This window comes from Musca autumnalis, unplaced genomic scaffold (assembly GCF_047663935.1).
Source record: "Musca autumnalis isolate F117 unplaced genomic scaffold, ASM4766393v1 scaffold_3, whole genome shotgun sequence".
In the NCBI taxonomy this organism is placed as follows: Eukaryota; Metazoa; Arthropoda; class Insecta; order Diptera; family Muscidae; genus Musca; species Musca autumnalis.
This window is the reverse complement of record NW_027411866.1, coordinates 153,378,263-153,392,964: the sequence shown is the minus strand read 5'-3', so window position 1 is coordinate 153,392,964 and position 14,702 is coordinate 153,378,263. Positions and strand designations below refer to the sequence as shown.

Here is a 14,702-nt window from a genome sequence, read left to right as displayed (position 1 = left end):
CAGCAATCGCTCAAAAAAAGACTCTTGTGGATTTGTGCAAAAAAAAAAAAAAATAGTGTATAAAAACTATCGCGGTGCTTCAAACGACATCTGTAAGATCGTCACAAGACGACGAATCTTGCATCTATGCTTAGCAGCAAACGTATGCTTAGCAGAAAGCAGGAAACGAACGTTTCGGTCTTCGAAAGCGAGCCAACTCTAAGGAAAGTTGTTCATGGAAGAAGACCTTCGAAGCAAATGGTTGCATGTTTCTTCGGCAAAACTGACCGTGTGGCGACTATACGGCTTGAGAAATATAGGACGGTTAATTCTGAGTGTTACACTACAATTTGTTTGCCTCAAGTCTCCTGAGGAATTCGAAAAACGAACAAGAGAAGACGATTAGTTCTGCCTCATGACAATGCGAGCTCTCACATATCGATTTATACAAGGGCCTGTTTGACTGGACAAAACGTGGAATTGCTTGCTATAGGTTAACATTAATTAAATAATTAAATACATAAATACAGGATATACGCATGTGTTCTCAGTCCTTTCTGTGATGTGAAGAAGTTTATAAGGTGTATTGCAGGAGGTAACACGCCTCCTATATCCTTTCTGACTATAAGTAATCCTGCGTAGGTCACATTTAAGAAATGTATATACTCTTACACTCCTGAGTCTACTCTCCCCATTAAAGGAGAGAATTAAATTAGAAACAACACTAAGTTTGAGTACCATATGGTTGATGACACTTGTAATTTATTAAATTCATGGGATTAATTTTTTCCAACCAATTGTAACACCTTAAATTTCTCTTAGGATAATTCCCACTTGTATTGATAATTTTTAGTTGTCACGAAATTTTGAATGGAGATTGGTCTCCCAACAGAATAGACACCTATTGTTATTCGTAATTATCGTAAAATGTTTATCTGGTAAATTGGACCAAAAACATATTTTTTAATCCGATTTTGGACCTACTGTGTAGGTTGCAATAATGGTCCGATAAGCGCAATATTTTAAAAAAGGTTTGAGGTTATGACGAAGAAGAAGCTTGCACTGTAACATGGTGATCAGATAATATTTTGAGTGTCAAATAGACCAAATCTTTTGTGTAAAAATTGGTAAAATTTTTAAAATATATCTTGTATCTTTTTTCTTGGAAGACATATCGCTCATTTACTCAAATAGTGACACATCTCAAAAAATACAGTTTCGAGAAAGCGCGTTTTAAGTTGGCGATTGAAATTTGACTTCCCAACTTAAAAAGATTATTACACACAACTAAAATAACTACTTGGACCATATTTTGCACACAGCTGACCAGATATCATTGCTAAATTTCTGTGCAAGATCATGCTTGCACACTAAAGTGTTTTAGTGCTTCATAAACTCAAAGAACATTTTTGTTGAATTATGCCAAACTTTTAGTAAATGAGCTGTAACTGGTTGAGTTTTACAGATATCAACATGAAAATTTGACACAAGATAAAATAGAAGTCGTAGCAAAAATAGAAATTGCTAACTCCGAAAACGCATTTTTTGAATTATTCCACTCTTTGAGTAAATGAGCGATATGTACTTCGCATAATTAACTCACGTAATATTTGGAAGACGATGTATTGACCATTTTATTGATGCCAATTATGTTGTTATACAAGATCAGATAACAGAGTTACAGCCTAGCCTACAGGGACTCCATTGTTTTGATTGTGTGTAGTGTAACCATTAGGGTTATGACTTTTTGATTTCCTGCAGTGAGTATGAATGAACTTTTGTCTACTAATGCCTCAAATAATTTTTTGTTTTTGAGAAAATACTACTCGTATGATATGAAAAAAATTTGTCTCAAAAAATTATTTGCTGTTGCACGAATAAATGACCTTTTGCCTATTAATGACTAACATAACTTTTCTTTCATATAAATATTGAAAAAGGTCACGCACAAACCACTTTTAATTTGTATGATATATGAAATAATGTTATATATAATATAAAATGATATATATGTAATAATACGACGATAAACTAGTGAGAAACCGACAGTTATGTCATATCGGTTATGTCTTGTTCTCCTATACCTTGTTTTCAGTTAAATATCTGCTTATAGTGACTTCAAAAAATTTCAAAAGTTCTGAAACATAAAAACATTAAAATAAAAACATTTATAATTAAGATTTTATGTAATCTTATGTAGAAACTCATCACGCTATGATACAGGGATATGAGTTTGTAAAAAAGTCGTAACCCTAGTAACCATAATCTCGCTAGGGGTCGAAGTTATAGTTTAATACTGACAACATTTTGCACGAGATAAGAGATTTTGTCCAGCAAGACACTAATAATTTTGGATAATGATCTGATAGTATTTAGCGGGTGAAATGATCATATTTTTCATTTCTCGGGGACATATTCCGACAAATTACGAAAACGAATATAACGGAGGCACTGTCTAACATATACGAGGGCTGCACGATATCTGTCTGGTCTGGCAATGAAAACGCGAATATTTACCATCAAAAATAGTTTTATTGTTTTCTTAAGTAGTTTTCAGCATGATTTAGACACTTTTTCATGAGCTCAAACCAATTGTTGAAGAACTTTTTCCACTCCGATTGAGACACCTCCAAAAAATGTTTTTTGAACGCTTTTACAGCTCATTCTGGCGGCGAAAATCGTTGAAGCCGAAGTAGCATCTGTTGGCCAATACAATTCTTCTTTTTATTTCACAACTGATGTTGTGTATTGTGTTTTTGGCGGTGCCGAGGTAGATGAAGTCAAAATTATAGGAACCATCTTCCTCTATTGGTCCGTGCTCTATGGACGCATTGCGCGTCGACACCATCAACTTTGTCTTTTCGCCGTTTACCGCCAAACCCACTTTTGTTGATTCTCTTTCTACCTTCCTAAAGGTATCAGTTACTTCCTTTACTGATCGTCCCATGATGTCAATGTCATCAGCATAAGCAAGTAACATGTGGCTGTTGCTGTAGGTTGTGCCATTTCTTTTGACCAAATCCAGACATGGCTTGGAAATACCTTTATTCGTATTATCGACAAAAAGGTGGTTGGTGTCGATATGCATCTCTTGGTCTTCTCCGGGATTAGCCGCAGAGTAAATACCCAAATGTCGCCTCCGGTTTTGAACCACTCGGCTGATAAGCCATCGGCTCCTACTGCCTTTTCCTGTTTCTTCTCTCTCCTCTCTCCTTTTCTTCCGATATCCCTCTCGTGCGCTACATGTTGCTACTGATTATAGAGTAGCTCTATAGACCGCATTTTCTCTTCGGTAGCAGCTCCATACTCCGGGTCATACCATGGATTCCTTGGTGGAGGTCTCTGGTATCCAATTCTGGATTTTGCGACTGTTTGCATGGAGTGGGCAATACTTTGCCATTGTGCTGATATGTTATCGGGACGAGCAGAGCTTTAATTAAGCAATTGGGCCTAACTTTCGTGTTGTGTCTGTACGTACTTTATTCGCTACCTTTGCTACAACGAGGTGGTGGTCCGAGTCTATGTTTGCTGCTCGGAACGAACGTACATCCAACACGCTAGATGAATGTCTCCCATCTATCACAACGCGATCAATTTGATTTCTTGTTTGCTGATCTGGAGAGTGCCAGGTGCCCTTATGAATGTCGAAATGCTTAAATTTGGTGCTGCTAACTACCATGTGTTTTTTTTGCCGTTGCACAGTCTATCAGCGCCATACCTTTGTCAGATGTTTCACTGTGAAGACTGAATTTCCCGACTGTTGGAAAGAAGATATTTTCCTTTACAATTTTGGCATTAACATCGCCTAGAATAATGTTTATGTCATGGGTAGGACAACAGTCATATGTTTCTTCTAAGCGTTCATAAAATTTGGGTTTTGGATTTTCCCGGTTTTTATCATTCCCGGGAAACGGAAAAAATCGCCATTCCCGGGAATCCAGGATTTCCCGGAAAATTTTAAAACACTAGGGTGGATCAATATTTCCGTGATTTTTTTTATCTTCCCATAGTAACTTATATGAAAAAAAATCTCAAATGCCAAATTTTTGACCTGATCGGTGGCTTCGTTCGAAAGTTATCGTGCGCACCAGCCAGCAAGCCGGACCCTATTTAGCTCAATGGATGAGGGACTTTAAAATAGAAAATATTCTTTCGCACTTAAATAAAACAGAATAACAATCCGTCGTTATAGTCCATGTTTTTGGTGCGGCTCTTATAACTTTTTCCCTGAAAACACTTTTGTAGATTACAATTATTTCCAAATATTTTGTAATTTATTGATTTTATAAAATCTAATCGAATTCTGATTCTTTGGTATAATAGTTACGGGCATAATTTATTCATTAATTCAATATTAGTTGTGATAAATTTAAAAAGATATTTCCCGATTTCACGGGAAACATGATTTTGTTTCCCGGGAAAATTTCATAACCAAAAGACCGAGAACTCCCGGGAAATCCCAGTGCGGGATTTCCCTATCCAAAACCCTAACTAGAATATATCTTTGGTCTGTTCGTCCTTGTCTTCGGTTGGAGCGTGAGTGCAGATTAGGCTAATATTGAAGAATTTTGCTTTTATTCGCATTGTAGCAAGTTTTTTATTAAGTGGTGTGAAGCTGGAGACCAGATGTTTTAAACTCCGACCAACTACAAATCCACACCCAACTCACGTTTGTGTATTGTCAGCAGTGGGATGGCTTCTCTGTCCTAGAACTTTTGGGGTTTCAAATGCAAATGTGTTTTTATACATGCACGGATACAGTCGATGCGTATAAAGGGCTGCTTAACTAACAGCGAAACCAGGTCACGTAATTTGGTGACTGTGTGGGTTCGAGTCCTTGGCTTGCCTTTTTCACTTTCATCAAGATTAACTCTAAACGAGAAAATTAATAAAAAAATACCTTTTTTTGTTTATTGTTGCCTTATTAGGTCGAAAGCCTTATTAGATCTATCATATCAAACTTCCGAAATGGAAGGCATTACAATTCATGAAGTAAAGCCCCCTTCGATTTGTACATGTGCATGTATTGAGAAATGATTCTAGACATGACACAAGGTTGACTTGATAAGAAAAAGAATTCAAAAATACTTCATATCTGCAAATTTGCAATAATGTTTGTACAAATAGGGGTGCCACCGTGGTGCAATGGTATGCACGCCCGCCTTGCACGCAGAAGGTCGGGGGTTCGATTCCCCGGCCAAGCAACATCAAACATTTTTCATCGGTGGCAAAATACCCCTCAGTAATGTTGGCGACATTTCCTGAGTATTTCAGCCTTGAAAAACTTCTCCACAAGTGGTGTCTTAAGACACGCCGTTCGGACTCGGCGATAAACAGTAGGTCCCATATCATTGAGCTAAATATGAATCGGGGTGCACTCATTGATATGAGAGAAGTCTCCCTTGTCCCATATGGGATGTTGTGGAACAATGTTTTTTTGTTTGTTTGTACAAATAGAAGTTATCAAACTCGGCCTTTGTCTTCCAGCCATTCACATCCGATATGCCTGATGAGCTGAATTAAACCACCAGCGAAACGATCGTCGCATATTGGGACATCGCTAGAATTCACATAATCCTTAGATTATGTTAGTTCGATTAATTCAATTAATTAAAAATACTTTTTTTGGTTTCGACGACGAGTCAGTTGCTGATGTTTATAGAAATGACTAAAATAAATTCACCACAATGATATGGGTACATTTGAATTCTGAAGTTGTATGTCAAGTTTCCCATGAACACTGAAAATCAATATGTGTAAAAAGTTTATATCCTTGAAAAAAAATCTATGAATAAATATACACCAAGAGTAGAAAATATTGAGACTACAAAAACACCTAGGAAATGTCACCTAAATTATGTTGGAGGAATAAAATTAGGAAGTAAATTTGGTAGACAATCTTAAAATTGTAAAAACCCGTGCTATTTGCTTAATATAAATTCGTTTACCATAAAAGTCAGGTTATTATCTAGTAAACGTCGGTTATTAATGATTTTAGCTTACAAAAGTATATGTTATTGTAACTACTCGGTAATCCGTACAATTCGATAATTCGGACATCGCCGAAACATGTGGTGGCCGGATTATCGAGATTATACTGTATATCTACTTAAGTATGTATGACCGGACGACACTATCCTGTATATCAACTTATGTATATAAAATAAAATATTTCACAATCATATAAAAGAAATTTCGTGGAAAACTAGTGGCCAAAAGTAGTGGTGTAGAGTATAATATTGTGGGCCCTTTCCGACTATATCCCTCTCTTACTTGTTTTTTCTTTCATTAAAAGGGGAGAATAATGTCTTTCGAACAAGCCATAATGTTTGGTAGTTGCATTCACATTCGGTCCAAAATTGTGACTAGAAACGCCAAAATACCTGAAATTGGGCGGTTTCACACTTTAACCACTATAACATAGCCATTTGTTAACCGACAAAATGTTGGCTTGTTCGAAAGACATCATTCTCCCATTTTAGGGAATGAAAAAAAAATTATAGAAATCCGTTATGGAAAAAGAAGTTATGCCTGTTTAACATTGAAAATTCAAGAAAAGCCCCATTTTTCACTACAATTAGAGTTATAAAATAAAAAACAAAGTGACCCAAAGCAACCAGAGTTATTTTCGCATTCCATGGACTCTAATAAAACAGAATTTGTGAATCAGAACCCCAGCAAACAAATTTTGTCAACATTTGAATCACAGTGTTATATACCTCGGAACCGTCATAAATAATAGAAATAACATCAGTTATGAAATAAAAATTAGAATAATATTGGCCAACAGATGCTACTTTGATTTAGGTAAACAGTTTAAAAACAAACTGATACTACCCGTACTTACGTATGTATCCGAAGCACGGTTATTTGCAAAAGCAGATGAGATAGAATTTCACGTTTTTGAGAGAAACATTTCTTCGAAAAGCGGACTGACAGCGATATGTTTAACTATCGAGTTACAAAAACTGCGTTGGCTAAGTCATGTCAGCAGAATAAATAGAAATGCCCCCGCCAGAAAGGCATATGGGTACGAACCACTTGACGGTATATGTCCCAAGGGAAGGCTTAAGCTCCCATGGAAAGACTAAGTTGAAGATGATATCACAAAACACTACATACACAATTTGGAGAAATAAACAACAAAATTAACTGTATAAGTTCGATACATTGGTTACGCCAATGTATACGTTCGATACTTTGTTTCCCCTTCCCAGCATTCCAATTAACTACGTTAATTGGCCGCTCGTTAGAGCACTATGGGGAAATCTTCTCTGCACTTCTTCCAGGAGCCTTATTTGTAGGAGAGAGTTCGCTCTCTTCTACTACCTCTCCTGGAAAGCTTTATTCGCATAGTTCGGATGCAGAGGGGCGCTTTCCAATGCTGCGTCGTAGTTGATTGTCACGGCCTTATTATCGTTATTCTGCCCACCTGCAACGACACTTGTTCTTTCGCTTTCGTTAACGACACACGCAAAAAGGTAAAGTTTTGTTTCTTTGAAACCCACCAACTTTACAACAAAGATTTGAAAATAAACATACATAAAATTACATACACCAAATTGTTTTTATTTCTTTTCTTTTTGGGTTTCTCACACTGGTATCACGCCAACATTTTGATCCAATCGAGCCGGATCAATAACCTGCATATTGAAGTTGTTGCTAATCTTGGTTTCTTTCCCTATTTTCAAAGGAGAAAAATCATCAACATCATCATCCCCCCTCATCAGTGCGCATCATCTCACCATCATCCACATCAAAAATCATCCAAATAACCAAAATATCCACAAACAACATCATTTACTAAAAGGTACGTAGTTCAGTTTCTTTTATATTGAGCATACCGCGAGTGTTGTTGTTTTGCTTTTTTTTTCGGTTTTAAAAAAGTGATATTTTTGATATTTCGTTCGCTACGTCGCGTACTGGTCGCCCTACAATTGCCTTAACGCGTGTGTTATAACATAAAAACCATCATACAGTCCACTTATTGTCGTACAATTTGCTAAATAATCGTATTAAAATAACCAATAATCCCAATATTGTGCTTTATTTTAATACATTCGCTGATTATTTACAAAAAATCTAAATTATTCTAATTTAATTTCTGCCTAATTTGCATTTGTTCGCATTCTATTGCTTTAATTTGTTTGCCGGTGATCGATTCTGTAGTGCTTGTTTATTATTTCTACCTAAGGGCTTACATACACACATTCCCTTAATCGTTGAAATTGTCAGCCACTACCCAGCTAACATTTTTTTCCGAATTCTTTGCGAATTCGGTCAGAATCTCTGCACAAGTTGCCGATTCTGATGCCGAATTCTTTCCGAATTCGGTACAAAAGTTGTATGGACGTGTCCACCGAAATCGGAAAGAATTTTCTAAGAAAATTCTAACAAAATATTAGAGTTTCGCAACGAATTCGGTCCGAATTCGGAAAAAAATTCTGGAAAATTCGGTGGAAAATTAAGATTTTTTGAAGAAAATCGGTCCGAATTCGGAAAGAAATTCTGGAAAAATTCGAAGAAAAGATTAGATTTTCTGGAAAAAATCTGATGAAATTCTTGGCCGCTAACGCCTTTGATATTGACACACAACACAGAACGAATCCCCAACTCAGAAACAATTCTCTTTTAATGCGCTATTTATGGATGATTCTAATTTCATACGTCCTAATGATTTTCCCTGTTGTAATTTTAGAAGAATGTGCACGAGTATGTTAAAGCTATCAACACTAGCTTGAATTATTATATTTTGCATTTATATTAAAACAATTCAAAAACTGTATATGCGAATTTTATAAAAAATCACTTTGTTTTTCGACAACAATCGAACTAAAAGATCCCTTAGAAAATCGATTAGAAATCGGAACGAATTCGGAACGAGATTCTTAAGGATCTTCAGAAAATGTGCAGAGATTCTTAAAAAAAAAGTTTTAGAAAATCGGTACAATTTCTAGAAAAATATTAGAGAAATCGACAAATATCTAAAAAATGTTCAGAAAATCTCGGAAAAAAATCGGAATTCAGAGCCCTCGGAAAAAATTGTTAGCTGGGTAGTGAGAAAAAACAATAACAACACTACTATTCTCCATCGTGCCCTTTTATTTGCAATTCTAAAAACTACCAACAATTTTCTAATCTCATTTGTCGTTTGGGTTTTTGTTGTTTAATCGCAACAACAAAAATACCCAAAAATTCCAGCATCCATACAAGCTAGCAACAATTTATTTCTTTTTTTTCCAACTCTCTTGTCGTTGGTTGGTTTGTGTGTGGTTTGACTAACATACGTTGATCGCTCTGCCGACGCGACGCTGCTTGTGTTTTCCTTTCTTTTATTCGTTTTCGTTGCTGGCTGTCGCACCTTGGGCACCAGTGTAAAAAATAATATTTTTTTGATAACTTTTTAATAAAATTTTGTTTGTTATTTTTTTCGAATATAATTTCGTGTCGCGATTAAATATTGATTGTTCGTGATATTATTCGAATAAAGCACCCTACAATCGGCATTATTGATAATATTTATATATTAAATTCACATTTTATTGATTTTTTTTCAATTATTTATAAATATTTATTTATAAATTCAATTTTAATTTTTTTTCGAAACATTTTTGGATAAATTCGTTTTTACCACATAGTGTGACGTGCACCCTACTGTTGGTAATAGACGATTTTCTCATTAATTTGTCAAGAACTTGTGATTTTTCGAAATTTTTCGTACTTTTTTTAAGCTTTTCGTTGCTATTAGCCATCGTGCTTATTTCTCCCGATCTTTTTCTGCAAATTAGACCGTGTGCACCCTACATTCGGGTCTAGTTGACTTTCTGAAATAGTTAAAAAAGTGATTTTTTTTTGAGATTTTTGAATTTTCTGTCGATACTTTTTGGTTTTTTCTTGTCTTAAATCATGTCGGTCACTCCTGTCACACAATTTATTCGTGCTTCTGACAATGTTGTCAAATTCATTGCTGGTTTTAATCTGATTAGGCCAGAAAACCACACTGTTTTCAATCTTGAGATTCGTAATACGGAACTTCAAGATTTGTGGAATAAGGTGAAGGATACTTATGACAAGTATCTGGATCATTTGCTTTCCGTCCAGGGTACTAATTCTGAGGACATTTCTTCAGCCGACGCAAAGTATCAAACTACTTGCGAAAGCTACGTCGCTTGTTTGTCGACAATTAATGAAAAACTGGAGGAGCTTAAGTCAGTTAAGTCTCCCCCTGCTTCCCCATCTGCCTTGCTCATTAGTACTCCTCAAAACCGTCCATCCCAAAATATTCAACAATTCGATTCTGCGATTCGTGGGTCTAATAGACTAAACATTGGTCAACCACCTGCTTCTAATGGTGGCAATCTATCTATTAATAATTCGATTCCTTCACGTTTGTCGAATACTGCTTTTCCAGATGTCCAAAACCCTTCGGACATTTCTATTGCTAATTGGAGCTTACCACCATACGTTTCGAATAACATGCATCATCTTCATTTACCACCGTGTGACATTGAAGATTTCCATGGTGACTTCTTATCGTGGCCCACTTTCAGGGACCTTTTCTCAGCCATGTTTATTAATAACGCTGGGCTAAGTGACATTCAAAGGCTTTGTCACTTGGTGCAAAAAACAAAAGGTGAGGCTAGGGAAATCGTTGCAAAGTTTCCGCTCACCCACAAAAGTTTCTCTTTAGCTTGGAAGTCGTTGAAGGATACGTACGACAACAAACGTATTCTAGTCCATAACCATCTCAAGCTCCTATTTGACCTTCCTGCCTTTGAAAGTGAAACTAGTTCCAATTTGAAAACTATACAGCGTGGAATAAATAGTTGTATTTCTGCTATGTCAGTTTATGAGGTAGTCACGGATCACTGGGATCCAATTTTGGTTTTCATTTGTCAACAACGTTTGCCTAGACTAACTGTTTCTTTGTGGGAGCAGAGTATTAAGGACAAATCTGCATTATCCTCGTGGGAAGAATTAGACAAATTCCTCACAGAAAGAATTCAAACATTAGCTTGCCTTAGAGACATGAGAGGTTCTTCTTCTATTTCAATTCCGAAAAGTAGAGTCAAAACTAATCTAGCTACTTCTTCGGTTAAAGATAAATCTAAATCGGCCTGCATACTTTGTAGAAAAGAATCCCATTCACTGCGTTCTTGTCCTAAATTTAGAGCACTTTCTTTTGAAAAAAGATTTGAAGCTGCTAAAAAGCAGGGTTGTTGTCTAAATTGTCTTTCGGTGGGACATTCAGTCAAAGACTGCTCTAGTACCCACAATTGTAGTATTTGCAATAGTCGCCATCATACTATGCTGCATAGGCCTTCTTCATCTTCTTCACCTAGACCATCCACATCTCTTTCGTCGTTGACCAATAGCCATCCTCCACAAGTAGATGGGAACATAGCTTCTACTTCCACCGGCGCTAATCCTAGAGCCATGAATAGTCAAGTGTTCCATACATCCCAAAATCGGAATGTCTTGATAGGTACTGCGATGGTCAACATTGTTCATTTAGGAGTTTCGTATCCTGCTCGGGCTCTTATAGACCCAGGTTCAGAAGCTTCTTTTATTACTGAACGTTTGCAAAAGCGCCTTAAATTACCCACCCAGTCAATCACTGCTACTGTTTCTGGTGTTAATAGTTCAACATATGCCACTTCGAAGAAAAATTGTTCGCTTCGCATTGGTTCTCGTTTCGATTCCTCCTTAATTGTAGAAACTTGTGCGTTTGTTCTTCCAAAAATTTCCGGAAGCCTTCCCTCATGTCCCCTCAGTTCAAACATCACATCTCGATTGCCTAATATTGGTTTAGCCGATGATCGTCCCTTTGATTCACGACCTGTCGATTTATTGTTGGGGGCAGATTTGTATCCACAGATTTTGCGGGAAGGGACGCAAAGAAATATTCTGGGTTCTATGTTAGCCCAAAACACGATATTTGGCTGGATTCTGACTGGTCCCATGCCTTCTTCCTCAGTCCAGGTCTTCACGACTGTGTTGGATATAGCTGAGGAGGAATCTCTCAGCGAAACACTACTCCGGTCACCATCGGACATGTTTCGTGAGAGGAATTATCGTGCCACGACCGTGCGAGATTCGGAGGGTCGTTACGCAGTAACGCTTCCCTTTAATTCCGGATTTCCGCAAACATTGCAACTGGGGGATTCTCGTAGAAACGGTTTGAAACAGTTTTGTCGGTCGAATAAATCTCTTCTTCGAAGACCTCGGTAAAAAGTCGTTTATGTTCAACCCCCAAAATCTTATTCCAATTCTCTCGCTTGCTGCATTCCACATTCATTAACCTCGACAAACCGTCCACAAAACTCGTAGTATTTTATTTTTTTTAACTTTCAATGGTATTATTCTGAATCATCTTCCTCCAACTCTTCAGGTAGATGTAATTCTATAGATAGTGTCGATCCCAAGCATTTTCCTTTCCAAATCATTTGGTGTAGAACTTCTCCTTCTGACCCTATTCAAAATTTAAGTTGCAAACGGTCACATGTGGGATACACTGTGCGCCCTTCCTCGCCATTCGTACACCTTGTCAATTAGTAGATGACACTCAGTATCATTATTCACTCGAAGCTCACATTATTCGTCGATGATTATCCATCACAAACTTTGAACTGAGGAAGTGGACATCAAATCATATTCCTCCTTTGTCTCGCTTTTCTCCTGGTAAACTGGTTATATCCACATTCTTCCTTTGTATAATTCAACAGTTTCAAGCCATTAGGACTTCGATTAAAAGCTAATTCCGATTCTTTCATTTCCTAGATACTTCCGAAATTAAAGCGACCAAGCTTCGTTTAGTAAGTCTTGCCCAAAAATTATATTTTGCTGAGGATAAAAGCTCACTTCTGTCACTAAACCTTCGTTTGGACTAAGACCCTCGTTCGCGTCTTGTTAAGTTTCCAACACGGTCCTACACTGAGCGCCACCCGATTTTATTGCCGTATCGTTGTCGATTTGTTCGTCTTATTGCAGAATTCGTTCACGCTATTTCCACTCATGGTGGAAATCAGTTGATGTTTCGTATACCTCGTATCACATTTGATATGAAGACATTTACGGGTAAAGCGTGTCGAATTACCCAAGGTTACGTACTTGTCTTCACCTGCTTTTTAGCTAAAGCAGTTCACTTAGAAGCCACTTCTGACCTATCTGCTGCTTCATTTCTGGCATCTTTCGGTTTTATTTTCATCGTGGTTGCCCTAGGACATTGTTTTCTAATAAAGGAACCATTTCGTCGGAATTTCTCGTATCATTGAAAATTTATTTCTTCGCACAACGAACAACCAATATCCTTCCAATGCCGTGTAAAATGCAAAATCGCGCGTCATGGCTCAACCTTGTTAGCCCACCTCACAATATACTTCGTTTTCCTGGGTTATTTTAGTCGCAGTACACCCCTAAATTGAAAAAATCGTGCTAGTCGAATTAAGTAAAAATTTAATTACACCTAAAATGCTCAATAGAAACTGAACTACGACACCTCTCACTTGCAACATACTCCACTACTAACTCTAGTTTAAGTTTGCTCGCGAATTAGTCTAACCCTGTTGCCTTGCAGATAGCGCGTCAAGGTGGGCGGCAAATGTATAAGTTCGATACATTGGTTACGCCAATGTATACGTTCGATACTTTGTTTCCCCTTCCCAGCATTCCAATTAACTACGTTAATTGGCCGCTCGTTAGAGCACTATGGGGAAATCTTCTCTGCACTTCTTCCAGGAGCCTTATTTGTAGGAGAGAGTTCGCTCTCTTCTACTACCTCTCCTGGAAAGCTTTATTCGCATAGTTCGGATGCAGAGGGGCGCTTTCCAATGCTGCGTCGTAGTTGATTGTCACGGCCTTATTATCGTTATTCTGCCCACCTGCAACGACACTTGTTCTTTCGCTTTCGTTAACGACACACGCAAAAAGGTAAAGTTTTGTTTCTTTGAAACCCACCAACTTTACAACAAAGATTTGAAAATAAACATACATAAAATTACATACACCAAATTGTTTTTATTTCTTTTCTTTTTGGGTTTCTCACACTGGTATCACGCCAACATTAACAAAAGAAAAATCAATTTTCAGTTTTCACATTAAGGTACATTTGTATAAGTATTTTTCAACGAAAACTAGTGTAGAAAAATAATGGCAATATAAATTTTTTACACAGCATCCTTACCGACATTGAGTAAATTTTTTAATTACACACTTGCATTTTTTGAAATTGATTGAATTGTTTAGAATACATACTTGCTGGTGTCACTATAGGCCCAAATCCCATTAACACTTGTAATTTATGTGCTCCTACTTTTGCAGCTAATTGAATTACTTTCCGATCATTCCAACGATGGTTTAACCATAAAAATATTACACTGCATATTGCGACGACAAACAACAAATGCATCTTTCTAAATCTCAAAACTTAAGAGCTACGTGTCGAAGGTTTTAGGACCTTTATAAAGACTATTCATACAGTTGTATTCAAAACAATAGCAAATGCTACAAAATTAAACTTTAAAGAACTGCTTAAAGTGAATAAGTTACAGGTATGGACTGTGTGTATTAACAGTGCAAATTGTAAATAATTCCGAATGAAATGGAACGCTACAATTATCTGTTACAACAAATTTTTTAGCTTAAATACCTATATTTTAGAATGCAACTGTAAAAATAATATAGATTTTGAATTATTATATGTCTGTTCCAGAAACTGCAAGAAG

General features: G+C 36.8%; 1 protein-coding gene across 2 annotated transcripts in view; it reads right to left on the bottom strand.

The window, feature by feature from the left end:
* The window catches only part of LOC141397963 (probable cytochrome P450 313a4), a 45,872-nt gene extending 31,459 nt beyond the window's left edge, over positions 1–14,413 (bottom strand). The window contains exon 1 of one of the 2 annotated variants that reach the window (XM_073974995.1): positions 14,233–14,413. In XM_073974995.1, coding sequence (XP_073831096.1) covers positions 14,233–14,386 — 154 coding nt within the window. In that variant the 5' untranslated portion in view covers positions 14,387–14,413. The remainder of the gene's footprint in view (positions 1–14,232) is intronic. The other variant, XM_073974997.1, reaches the window with a different exon arrangement.
* Between the last annotated feature and the right edge of the window lie 289 nt (positions 14,414–14,702).